At 37.5% G+C, this 12494-nt stretch overlaps 1 protein-coding gene across 1 annotated transcript in view; it reads right to left on the bottom strand.

Annotated features, from left to right (window-relative positions):
• The window catches only part of PDS5A (PDS5 cohesin associated factor A), an 84148-nt gene that overhangs the window by 10901 nt on the left and 60753 nt on the right, over positions 1 to 12494 (bottom strand). The window contains exons 20-29 of the mRNA XM_086464779.1: positions 10794 to 10917; positions 9455 to 9613; positions 9138 to 9206; positions 8327 to 8463; positions 7494 to 7617; positions 7026 to 7230; positions 6405 to 6519; positions 3208 to 3340; positions 2464 to 2583; positions 1504 to 1566 (exon numbers count right to left, since the gene is read on the bottom strand). Coding sequence (XP_086320905.1) covers positions 1504 to 1566; positions 2464 to 2583; positions 3208 to 3340; positions 6405 to 6519; positions 7026 to 7230; positions 7494 to 7617; positions 8327 to 8463; positions 9138 to 9206; positions 9455 to 9613; positions 10794 to 10917 — 1249 coding nt within the window. The remainder of the gene's footprint in view (positions 1 to 1503; positions 1567 to 2463; positions 2584 to 3207; positions 3341 to 6404; positions 6520 to 7025; positions 7231 to 7493; positions 7618 to 8326; positions 8464 to 9137; positions 9207 to 9454; positions 9614 to 10793; positions 10918 to 12494) is intronic.

The raw sequence follows: 12494 nt of genomic DNA, 5'->3' as shown, positions 1-12494 counted from the left end.
TCCTTACAGATCTGCATTTTCTGAAATGGAAGTAGGTAGAAAAAGAAGCGCGTGTTTGTGTATTCTATTAGAGCATGGAATAAATGTTTGTTTTCCCAGAACACTGAAAATTACCTAAATACTACTAGCTTGGTATGGGACATCACTTCCCCCAAATCTAACTTTGGTTTAACAGAATGCAGGAGAGAAGCCTGTCTTATATCAGTAAGATTTTTTTAATTAAGACATAGCTTTAGTCTGCACTGCTGAATGCCTTATCAAAAGAGAAATGTATTAAGTTTACACAGCCAACTAAACTTGCTTCAAATGCTTCATTCATTGTATTTAAATGTTGTCAAAACTCAAACAGTTACAGCAGCAGACAGATACCTTCCTCTGAGGATATTTAAAGTACCCGTCTGGTACTGGCTGCTGCTAAAGAAGGTGGTCTTCTGTCTGCCTCCTCCTTTCCTAACATAATTCCAACTCAGCTCACTGAGTAGCATCCAGGCTGGTGTCACAGGGTGAACATGAAGCAAGAACAGGCAGGATTCTGCCAACTGAGCGAACCTCACCCACATGAACTGCTCTGATAGTGGAAATGTTTTGTATAAATGAAAAATCAGTGTGAGAAGAAGCAATTTCAAATGACATGGCTATTTACAAAGCGATCATTTGTCTCTACTCTTACAATGAACAATTACCACAAAGTTCTGCTCTAACCGAAGACTTTAGAAACTAATGCAGTAACAGTTCACGGAACATAGAATGCAAAAATTAATAAATGCACACGGAATTTATATTCAAATCATGATTTATACTGTTCTTGGGATTTTTGTATTTTATGGGTCAGCCAGTATTCTTTCACCAAAGTCAAGGAAAAAAAACTGCTAATTTTTTGAGCTAAGACTAAAAAGCATTTCAACATAATTTAACGAGAACCTACGAAAGACAGTTTCAGAATCACAAGAAAGGGCAGCCGACAGTAAAAGGTATAAAAATAGATTCTGGTTTTTATGATTTTTTGGTGGTGGTGGTGTGCGCCTCCCGCCCCCCCCCAAGGCTCAGTATTTTCTTTCTCCCGTGAAGATATCAGCCAAATTATGTCTGAAATAAAATGAGACATTCAAAAGGGGGTAGGCACTTGCAGTAGACTTTAATAGCATTAACAGCTATATTTAAAACACTAAGATTGAAAATTTAAGACCTCGAATACTAGTGGTGTCACAATTCAGTAACTGCATCGTAACTTTATGCCGTGCTCATGTGAGCAATGGAAAAACCTGTAGTTATATGAAAAACTGTATTTAATCAAGAACCTATGCCTCAGTGCACAGGTAACAATTTTGGTGTTTTGCACTCAACCAGGTAGTATATTAAAAGCATTATTTATGCCATCAAATAAAAGAATCACAAATTATTGTACACAAACTCTTAACGTGATTTTTAAACTGCAGCAGTCCAGGACATTTAAAAAACCCACCAGTAATATTTGAAGAATTGTAACTTGTCAAAATACAGTACCTTTCCTGTCAAAAGAACAACCCTTGTCTCTTCTGAAATGTAATTCCTGTCATTGCAGAAATCCTGTATAAAAAATAAAAATAAATATATCAGTTTGTATTTGGTCTTTCAGTCTTGCTGTTGTTTTTTTATATATACAAGACTTGACTTGCTGTTTTCTCTAAACAAGTTGCAAGCTGCTACGTTTGTCACTCCAAGTACAGTTTACACAGGCCGAAACACTAAATCGGAATGCAGGTAGCTATCACAGACACCAGCACCCTGTTACCATGGCATGTGCCATTTCACAATTAAATAAGAAAACTAAATTTTTCTTAAACAGAGTCTGGAAAGGCTGTTAATTAACAGTATAAGACACTGAAAAATGTGAAATGTATTCTTCAGTACAACCAAAACATCAGGTCTGGTCCAGAGAATTACTTTGGTTCCACTTCTACTTTTTAGAACTATGCTTCTTAAAGAACAGTAGTGCTTTTGCTGACAGTGGAGCTGTACTCACCAAGATCATTAGTAGGCAATAAGAGGACCAACTTGTACAGCAAGCAAAATAGCCAAACAGCTACTGACAGATATAAACATACCATGGGTAACATAGAAAAAAGTTCCCTTTTTCTTTTTTGTCTGCTTTGCATTCTAATTCAGATACACAGTCAGAATATACCTGTGTTCCCAAATATTCAGATGCACTTGTAAAGCTCTTCAATGAAATGCTCTAGCAATACGTGCCAACATATCAATGTTTATTCTAATTAGCTCTTTCCTGGTTACAAACATTTCTGGCACATGTTCATAATACATAGATAGCATAGCATACAGCTGATATTAAAAAAATTTAATTGCTGAGGATAAAATATATGCATTTTCCCACCATGATATTATGTTATGGAGATAACCAGCTCTCAGTTATAAAAATCAAAGTATTTCCCCTTTTTACTTTGGAAATTAAATTAAGAAATTTACCTTTTCAGGTTGTGTAAAAAACTTGGTTGGCAATACAGGGTCCTTCGGTGAATCTGCATTGCACAAAGCACTTTTGCTGTTGATTACACATAGCGCTACATCACACACTGTATAAAGTTTCTGAATAAAAAAAGAAAAGTATGTTTTAGGAATTACTTACTGTTACAGTGTACAGAGAATGTAGTTCTTTAAAAAGTTTAATCTGTGTTGTCAAGTATCTTGTAATTACATCATTAACCATACTGCTGGCTCTTCAAACACAAATACAGTAGTCCCCATTTTTCATATGATACTATTTAATAAAGGTTAGTAATACTTTACATACCTACGCTGTACAATAGAAGCTCTTGCTCAACCACATCACCATAAATGGTTTCTCATCTCTGCTAGAAACTAGTAAGTTTAACAGTAGACATATATTACCGTATTTCCTCCCCCAACAGAAGATACTTACATTGGGAAACTCATCAGTAGGAGTTAAAATAAAACAGGCAGCCACTAAGAGGAATATTTAACAAATTTTGTTTATTAACTTCATCAGGTATTGTGTGCTGGATAAGGTCAGCAAGCTTCTGAAAGAATTAGATTGGCAACATACAGACAATGCTCACAATTAACACTCTCTCTAAAAGACCATAAAAATGCCTGAGCTAGTGCTTTCAGATTTCCTGCAAATCCTGTTCCTCAACTGCTTGTGAAACCCTCAGCCCATCACTCAACACTTATCTGAATTACATTTCTTACTTCATTGGCCTTTGGCTCATCAGGAGACTGTGCATCTCGGGTAAGCTTGATGTTTTCCGCCATCTTTTTCATGAAGGCATGGCTATTGTTCTCATTCTTTGTCATCAGAACTTCAAGCATGAACCACAGGCACCTAAAAACCCACAAAACCACAAGCAATTACATTCCAGCTTTTCTACTGCAGCAATATCTTAGAATTTTCTGTCACCTGTACTAGCTTTTTCTTAAGAAACCACAGTCGATTTGATATTATAGACAGGTAACATGATCTGAAGGTGTAAATAGAGTCTAGACCTTTAACGCAGAGAGTCTTAATCATACTCTTTGGAATGTATCTGCCAAATTGGTGCGCCGCTTATCATATCTAAATACTGCCCAACCAATCCACTTTTTTCTCTTCCAAATATGAATAGAAGCAAGAATTCTGGTGCTACCATCATCTAGATGAAATTCTGTAATCATTGCCTTGGGCTATGTCTGTGCTTCTATCAACAATGTACCATGACCACACTCAAAACAGGCTTAAACAAATCATACTGCTGCTAGAGAGTTACCCACACTACGTGGTTTAATACTGGAATTCAAATAGGAGAGGGGATACAAAACTGAGCAGGTCAGATTCTTGCTAACGCTCCACATGGGAGAAACAGAAATCCTTACAGATAGACATAATGGAATTAGCTTTCCCAGTTTTCTTACTTTAAATCTAGTTTATTTATAGGGAGAACTCATAATATTGTGACTAAAGGTTTGCTATCAAGCTTCACAGCTGCACGTGGCTAGAGGGTCAACAGAAGTCCTTAATATGGTAAAATAATACCTAGTTGGGAAAGACACATGGGTGCGTCTGAGAAATGCAGACTTTTCCAGTAGCTAATTTAATTCTGAAGCTCTGGAAGAGAGATTACCTTGTAGAAGGAGGCTAATGAAAAACTGGAAAAACAGGATGACTGAACATTAGAATTCCCTGCTTACAAAAGCTCCAATCTTCTTAACTGATACAAATTAAAGATCGTAGTGCAAGGGATGAAGGAACATTTCTCTCAAAAACTAGAAAGTAAAAGAGGGTTGTGCTCCATCAAAACACTTAAATAATTATCTGGTATTCAAATAAAATAAGACGTCTATATTCTGCCTTGCATCCAAGAGCTACAAAGGCTGTAGCAAACAGAACTGTTAGATACCTTACATCCACCTATTTACTATTCTCAAGGAGTTACATGGGATGAACACAGGACCAATAACATACCACGCTGTCCCAGCTTCTCCAAAACCCTGTGTTGTCCAAAGATTACTATTGAGGAAAAACTCTGCTCTGGCAATTTCAGTTAACACATGTCAACTTCAATAGCTTGATTTCCTCATTAAGTCAACCAATTAAATAAATCACTATCAACCCTGAAAAAGACCCTTCCAGAACAACAGTGGGATTTCACATAGAAAAAATAAGCACCTAGAGGAAGACAGTCACATAAATTAAATTCATTCTCTGTATCCATTTCAGTATTTTTGGAATATAAATTCGGAAGAAAAATACACTATCTCAAGATAAAAAACAAACTCAAACTCAAACATAACTCTGTAGGGCAAGCTTAAAAAAACTTCGCAAGAATAAATATCACAGATGATGGTTAAGGAACTTGCTAAGTGTGTATTTTCTTTACGTGACTGTATTCAGGCCATGTAAAACCAAGACAAACTCGGGAGACAAGTACAAAACACACTGCCAGTCTGCTTTTCCAAGTTTGCAAGCATCTATGTTAACACTTATGTTAACATTTATAAGTTAACACTATGATTCTCAGAATCTTGAAAGAAACACTGTATTACATTATAAGAGAAAAACGTTTTGCATTTATCTCGGGAGACTCTTCAGAGAAGTATTCCTGCCAAAAACCCTGTACAGAGTATTTCTTTGTTTGCAGCAGTCCTCTCTGACTAGTTCAGCCAGCCTGTGACAAACATGAGGCAGGAAATTTGACAACAAAGGAGAGCTGTACAAGGGATGTCCAAAAAAGCTCTGTGCACTAGAAAGCACTTCTCAGAGAAAGTACTAACAACTGCAAATCAGAACTTGTTCCATGCATTTTGGATAAAGTACATGCTGGAGGATGCTTTCAGATGCTGCCAGGAACAGGGAGTCCTGGGACAACATGTAGACTTGATGATTAGGTAAGAAATCTTCATGGACTTCAGGTTCTGACCACGTGTGAGTCAAGTAATACAGAAATCAGAAGAAATTAAGCTTTAAATTTAAAGAAAGAATCAAACTTGGACTCTCACAAATGAAGGTGCAAAAAGAATTAAGTTGTGAACTGGTCTATCTGTGCCAAAAATTAACTGCTTTTCTGATGATGTATATTGTAGTATGTGGTTGGTTATACATGCCTTTGTAATACCAAAACAACATAGCTCACAGTTCCACCAAAAATAAAATAAATACAAGAAAAAACTAAACCACTAAAACCAAAGGGGGGGGGGGGGGGGAGGGCGTGCTTTGACAGTTTTTTAGAAGTGTTAAATTTAACTGTTTTTTACAACTCATTACAAGAAACAAAGGAAAAGTTATACTTAAGGTATGAAAGGTTATTTGAGGCACACAAGAAGGTCTTGAACTGGAAAGAGTACAGAACAAGTTCCTGTATGACAAGCTTGTGTACAATAATCTGTGCTGAATACATGAAGAAGCACTAAGCCTGCCCTGCAGATGAACAGCGCAAATGACAAGTCAGCAGCAAGCTTAGCACGAATTATAGTAGGTTTGCATAGAGTACCAAAAAAAAAAAAAAAAAAGGCAGCGTTTCCAGTGAAGCAGGACTCTGATGTTTTCAAGTCTTGGAGAAGCTCGGTATTTTATAAGTTCCAAAATATCTGAACTGACATCACTTGGCATCTCTTAAGTGTGTTGGGAAATTCTACAGATATTCCTAGGCACAAATACAAGAATCTAAAAATCATTACTTCACTTTAAAGGAAGCCTAGACAACTCACTAATTTCCTGTACTATAGTGTGACCTACAGGCTACCATTTGGGCTAAGTAGTTGTTGATGCCTTCTTCCCTTGGTTAAAGTGCTACACATTTCCAAGATTACTGTTCTGCAAAATACTGTTGATAAAGAGTTCCTCTTCCTAATTAGTTTTTTCCAAGCACAAAAAAATTCTCAGCCTAATAATTTCTGAATCATTTGACACTTACTCTTTGACATCACGAAGCTGATCAATATCCTGAGGTTTTGTGAAATCTGGATCATGTGCCAGTAAGTGAATCATATACGGTACCACATATTCAGGCAGCAATGATAGCAATTTTTCTAAAGTAACAAAAAAGTCATAAATAACCTCTATATTACACACACACGTGAAACATTTTTTCAAAGTATTACTTTTTCAAACATGGAATGTAAAATTTTGACTTGCATTTTCTTCCTACAAATTTTACTTTTAATGATTCATAATAAAAATAAATGAATGAGCTTTACTGCTACAAAACTACTTTGTCTTACTTCAGGAAGAAGTTCATAAAGCCTAAAGTATCAGAAAACAAAATTTTACTTCTTTAAGCAAAAGAACTACCACAGTAACAATTGTATTTTACATGTATAATTCTCAGCAATGTACAGAGGAGTATTTTACGGTTTATGCTAATGCTAAACTAGGTAAATTTAGATTTTAATGTGTCTAATATAAAGATGAGGAAACAAATTAAACTTATGCAGTGTTTCTTTACAAAAGCAATTTGCTCAAGTTTTAATGATTACTCCCTTCCAGTTTAGTATTTGACTACTGTATTCTTAAAAATTTTTATGGAAATACTAACCGTTAGCCATAGGATTCTGCTTAATATATTCTCTTCGTATACTGATGTTTTTGAGCAAGCACTGTCTGGCATGTGCTCTTCTCTCTTTCACAGGGTCTTTGGCACACAAAGCAAAGATTGCCATATATTCCAAAGGGAGCAGTAATTTCACAAGTGCCTTATGCAGTTTCTGGGCAAATATCTGCCTCACTTGGTAGCACTCATCCTATAGCAACACAAAACATAAGAGTGCAACCATAAAAATCCTGGTCTTTAATAAAAAAAAAAGAGGCATTCAAGGTGGGATTTTTAAAGGGACATTTAAAAAAATATCAACAGGTGCAGCACAATAAATATATAAAATTTCAAGAACTCCTTTGAAAGCTGCAGTCAGGAATAGAAAATAGAGTAGCAGCAACAAAATCTCAGATGTAAGGACTCTGAAATCAATTAATTAAAAGTCACTTCAATTCAAATGCAGTTACTTACATTAATGACAAGTGCACAGAGCTGGAACTGTTCTGGGGTAATTATTTCATGGTAACAGGGTTCCTGTGCAAGCTTCATTATTGCACTACCAGCAGCTAATCGCAGTCGAGACATATCCGATTTACTATACAAAAGTGAGAGGGAAAAAAAAAAAACAAACACAACCCACAACTCACCACAACTATCCTTAAATCACTTGCATGTCATGATTTCTTCTTTTTACAAGATCAATGAGTAATTAAGCTTTTTGTCTGTCAGATCAGATCACAGTTCTATAGCTTCAGATCAAACTAAATTAACCCAACCAAATTTGTGAAAATCAGGTGCTCTGCTTACCCCACAAAAAACTTACTACAGTAAAATAGTGAAATGAGAAGAGTCAGGCTTTGTGTTTTCATATTACTCTCTAAACGAAAGCAGCATTTTTGCCACAGATTTTCTGTTTCCTTCCGTCACCGTCAGAAAAAGGGTGAGGTGCAACGTTACCTCAACGTTGGAGTGAAGAAGCTCCACCGAAGATCACCCAACTCCTAAGTGTGTTAAATCTCATCACTGAATTGTTTTCAAAGATACTCCTGCAGGTCTTTTACTCCCTAGAATGTCTTTTACTATCAAGATATCTACAGGGTTCTGAGTTAGATTATTAGTAAGTTACAAGAAAGAGGGAGTGTCAAGCTTATTTTCATACTGCCATTCCACTCCTAATATTAAAACTCCAGTCAGATCCCTTTTCTATCATCCCATTAGCCAACACTGCACTCACCTTAAAATTCTAAAGAGTTCCAAAAGAATTAATATTCTTGGAAATTCCACAATAGAACTGATTCACTGACCTGATTCGCTTCTGTTCTGTCAAGTCTCCTTCGCTGACGAGCATAGCTGATAATAACCGGAGTGTGGAATTTGCAGATTTCGACTGGTTGTTTTTCATACCCAACAGCCAGCGTACCAAAAGTTTAATTGCTTGCACCTATCAAACACAAACAAATCAACAAGGAACTTACTGAAGTTCATAAGGCACTGAAACCTACTGCTGCCAAACTGAAATTTCCATAGACTCCTATTTATCAGAGCTGATACATTTTTAAAGCAACAGAACAAAGCAGTAAATATTTACAGAGTGAAGAAGGAAGTGGCAGTCTTTGCGACATCAGGACATTTCAACTACGGTTCAGTGTCTTCTCACAAGTGCATCTAGAGGATGCAGGATACTTGCTACATGATTAGAAATAAGAGCAACTAGATAAACATTTCTAGAAATGGCCGTAATTAGATTCACAGTAAATAGCCTAAAAAGATGAATGAAAAAAAAAAATCATCAGGGTCTCTATTTTAAATCTGTTTACAGTCAGTAAAGTCAAATTACCTTTCTTGTAAGGAAAACTAAAACTTTTGAATCTCTTCATTTTCTAAACATTCAGCATTATTAATATCGGTAAGCGAAGACACCAAAATGCATAGTTTCTACCAGTTCTGTAACCGTGTGTGTTAATCCACAAAAACTCTAGAACACTGCATAGTCTAAGGAGACTAATACACAAGTATTTGAACGGATTTATTCTAATACTCTCCCTTGCACAACCTGGAAATAAGTAAAGTTTTAATCTCAAATATACACATTATTACTGAGAACCAATCATTCACCTTTGCTAGTACTTCTGGAGAAACTTCTTCATCTGGAGACCACAATTTTCCATTTTTCTCACCTGTTGACTACAGACATTCATGTAAGTTTAAGAACTGGTTCAACCCATACAGAAAATGCAGATGTAAAAGCAGAAAAGAGTAATGGACTAAGCTTTTTTCATGCAAACATCTTTCATAATGCAATTATCACTGTACTAGCCATTTATAAAATGTTCCTTTATTGACTCATTTAACAAAAAAGCTCTGTTCCCCACAGAGTTAATAACAGGCAAATGGAATAGTAAGGACTTAAAAAAAAAAAAGGAAAATCTTACCCTGTCATTCATTAGTAGATCTTTCACAATGAAGTTTGCAACAACGGATTTCATTGGAGAAGCAAACTGGTCTGGAGCCAACATAGAAATATGACCCAATGAGACTAATGGAGTTATAAGTTGTTCTGGTACATCAGCATTCAAACTTCTACTAAGAGGCTGAGGAAGAAAAAACAAAAATTCAAAATTCACCTATAGATAACTAAGCCAGTATGCCTAAAAATAATTATTTTACTGCTGGATTGCTGATGAGTTTCACAGTTTTTCCTTAGGAATTAATAAAGCTAGCAAATCAAAACGGAGAAAGATTGAGATTTCCTAATTAACAGAGTAACTAAAAATCTCACATGAGATAAGGGCAAAACAAATTTTATATTCTCTTCCTATTTTAACAGTGAAACACATTCAAACCTGGGAGACATGGGGAAAACTCTGACTCAGTTCTATTCAGGAGTTGCGAAAACCTGAATTGTAACTGCAAATGGCAGAAAATAATAGCAGGTAAAAAAAGCTTGGAAACCACCAGGGACATTCCTATTAGTGATCAGTATTTCCCTTCCCAGTAACAACCATCAGGATAATTCCATGCTGCTGTATCGCCCAGCACCCTTAAATCGTATTCTGGTATTAGGGAGGGAACATGCACTCTCACAGATGTCTAAACAGAGGTCAAACCTTGTAAGCTTAATACAAAGCTTTTTACACTTCTGAATTATGCATAGGTTCAAAGACAGCCAAGATTACAAACCTAAGATATTTTACAAGTGCAGATTAATAATGTTATTATCTAAGAGATTACAGTGAAAAGTAATAACCTCTCTGCTCTGTATAAGGTGACTTTTTGCTTTGCAACTTGTCTAAGCAAGCAGTAAGCAAGCAGTAAGCTGACACCTGAGCTTATAGTCAAGCAGATATTCTGCCCTAACTTCCTCGGTGAGAAAGTGCTGTACGTGCAACGGACCTTAAAAGCACGATAATCTAATGCAGTTTGAAAGTAAAGGATGCTGTCTCTCATTTAGTATCTGCTAAAAGTGTCCTCATGGGATTTACTGTAGATCATTCCAGCATATTTAGCTTATTTTCCCCTAACTCTTCCTGTGTAGACAAAAAGGAATACCTTATCTATCAGACATCAGAGTATTACCAAATCATGACTGTAAGACACAAACATCAATAATTTACTACTGTAAAATTAATGACTCGTCTTGACTACCACACACCTGTAGGCTTCCTGACCTCATAAACTGTTAATAAACAGTATGAATTATATTAATGTTAATTACTAGTATCCATTAAGAACAACAGAAACGAATCTTAGAAACAAAAAAGCAAGACATACCTCAAAGATCTGTGCAAGTTGCACTTCTTTATTTGAAAATATGGCATGTATACAGTGAACAGCTTGTTTTGCCTGATGAGGAGTGCCTCTTTTTGCTTTCTGATGCAAAATCGGAATTAGTGTTCTGCGAACATTAAACACAATACTTCAAAATGCAATTTGCAATCTACAAAATATAAAGCTCTTCATCTATACAAATCTATCCTCACTGTCTTATAAATCAAGCATTCCTTTGAAGTCTGTTCAGAATAGATGATAATCATAAAGTAAAAAGCAGGATAGAATTGTATTTAGTAATACTTGTTGAACATCCGACTGTAACATTTAAGCAGAAAAAAGCCCACAGGGAAAAATTAAACATGAAAGAAAATAATGATCAAAATAAGGCTGTTTAGGAAGCCAAATCTAAGGGGGGAGGAACCTGACAGGTTCAGTGAGGGTAAACTCCTAGGCTTGTTATCCGAGCTTGGACGTGACAGGGCTGAAGAAAATTTATGAAGGCTAGGAATAACCATTAAACATCAGTGTGTTTATAGGCCTTTACTGCTTTAATTTTGGTCTTAATCACGATGTATACTCAAGTGAACAGCTGCCACTGCAGCAAAGAGCAGGGCAGAAGCCACTCCAGACACCAGGTCAAGGTTGGTCAGCCTGTTTGGTTCCGTTTCTGACAGAGAGCTGGAAGGCAGGCCTGTCTCCTGAGAAGTCATTGTCTGAGACACTAACTCATGAGGTTTACCACACAACTCACCCAGCAACTGACACAAGAAAACAAAATTGCCTAGAAAGCATCTGATACAGAAATATCTAAAAAAAATTTCTTGCTTTCTTGAAAGACTCAGTAACAATATGGACAGTGGCATCGAGTGCACCCTCAGCCAGTTTGCTGACAACACCAAGCTGTGTGGTGAGGTTGATGCACTGGAGGGAAGGGAGGCCGTCCAGAGGGACCTTGACAGGCTGCAGAGGTGGCCCAGGCTAACCTCATGAAGTTCAGCAAGGCCAAGTGCAACATCCTGCATCTGGGTCGGGGTAATCCCAAACACAGATACAGGCTGGGCAATGAGTGAATGGAGAGCAGTCTTGGGGAGGAGGACTTGGGGGTGCTGGTGGACGACAGGATGAACGTGAGCCAACAGTGTGCACTTGCAGCCCAAAAAGCCAACCGTATCCTGGGCTGCATCAAAAGATGTGTGGCCAGTAGGTCGAGGGAGGCGATTCTGCCCCTCTGCTCTGCCCTTGTGAGACCCCACCTGGAAAACTGCATCCAGCTCTGGAGCCCTCAACACAAGAAAGACATGGAGCTGCTGGAGCAAGTCCAGAGGAGGGCTACCAAGATGGTCAGAGGGTTGGAACACCTTTCCTACGAGGACAGGCTGAGAGAGTTGGGGTTGTTCAGCCTGGAAAAGAGAACGCTCCAGGGAGACCTTATAGCAGCCTTCCAGTACCTGAAGGGGGCCTACAAGAAGGCTGGGGAGGGACTTTTTTCAAGGGCTTGCAGTGACAGGACGAGGGGTAATGGTTGGAATCTGGGAGAGGGCAGGTTTAGCCTAGATATGAGGAAGAAGTTCTTCACCCTGAGGGTGGTGAGACACTGGAATAGGTTGCCTAAGGAAGCTATGGATGCTCCATCCCTGGAAGTGTTCAAGGCCAGGCTGGATGGAGCCTTGAGCAACCTGGCCTAGGGGGAGGTGTCCCTGC

Source organism: Leptosomus discolor, chromosome 4 (assembly GCF_034619465.1).
Source record: "Leptosomus discolor isolate bLepDis1 chromosome 4, bLepDis1.hap2, whole genome shotgun sequence".
NCBI lineage: Eukaryota > Metazoa > Chordata > Aves > Leptosomiformes > Leptosomidae > Leptosomus > Leptosomus discolor.
Note: the sequence above shows the minus strand (reverse complement) of the source record. Positions and strands in the feature narration are given on the sequence as shown.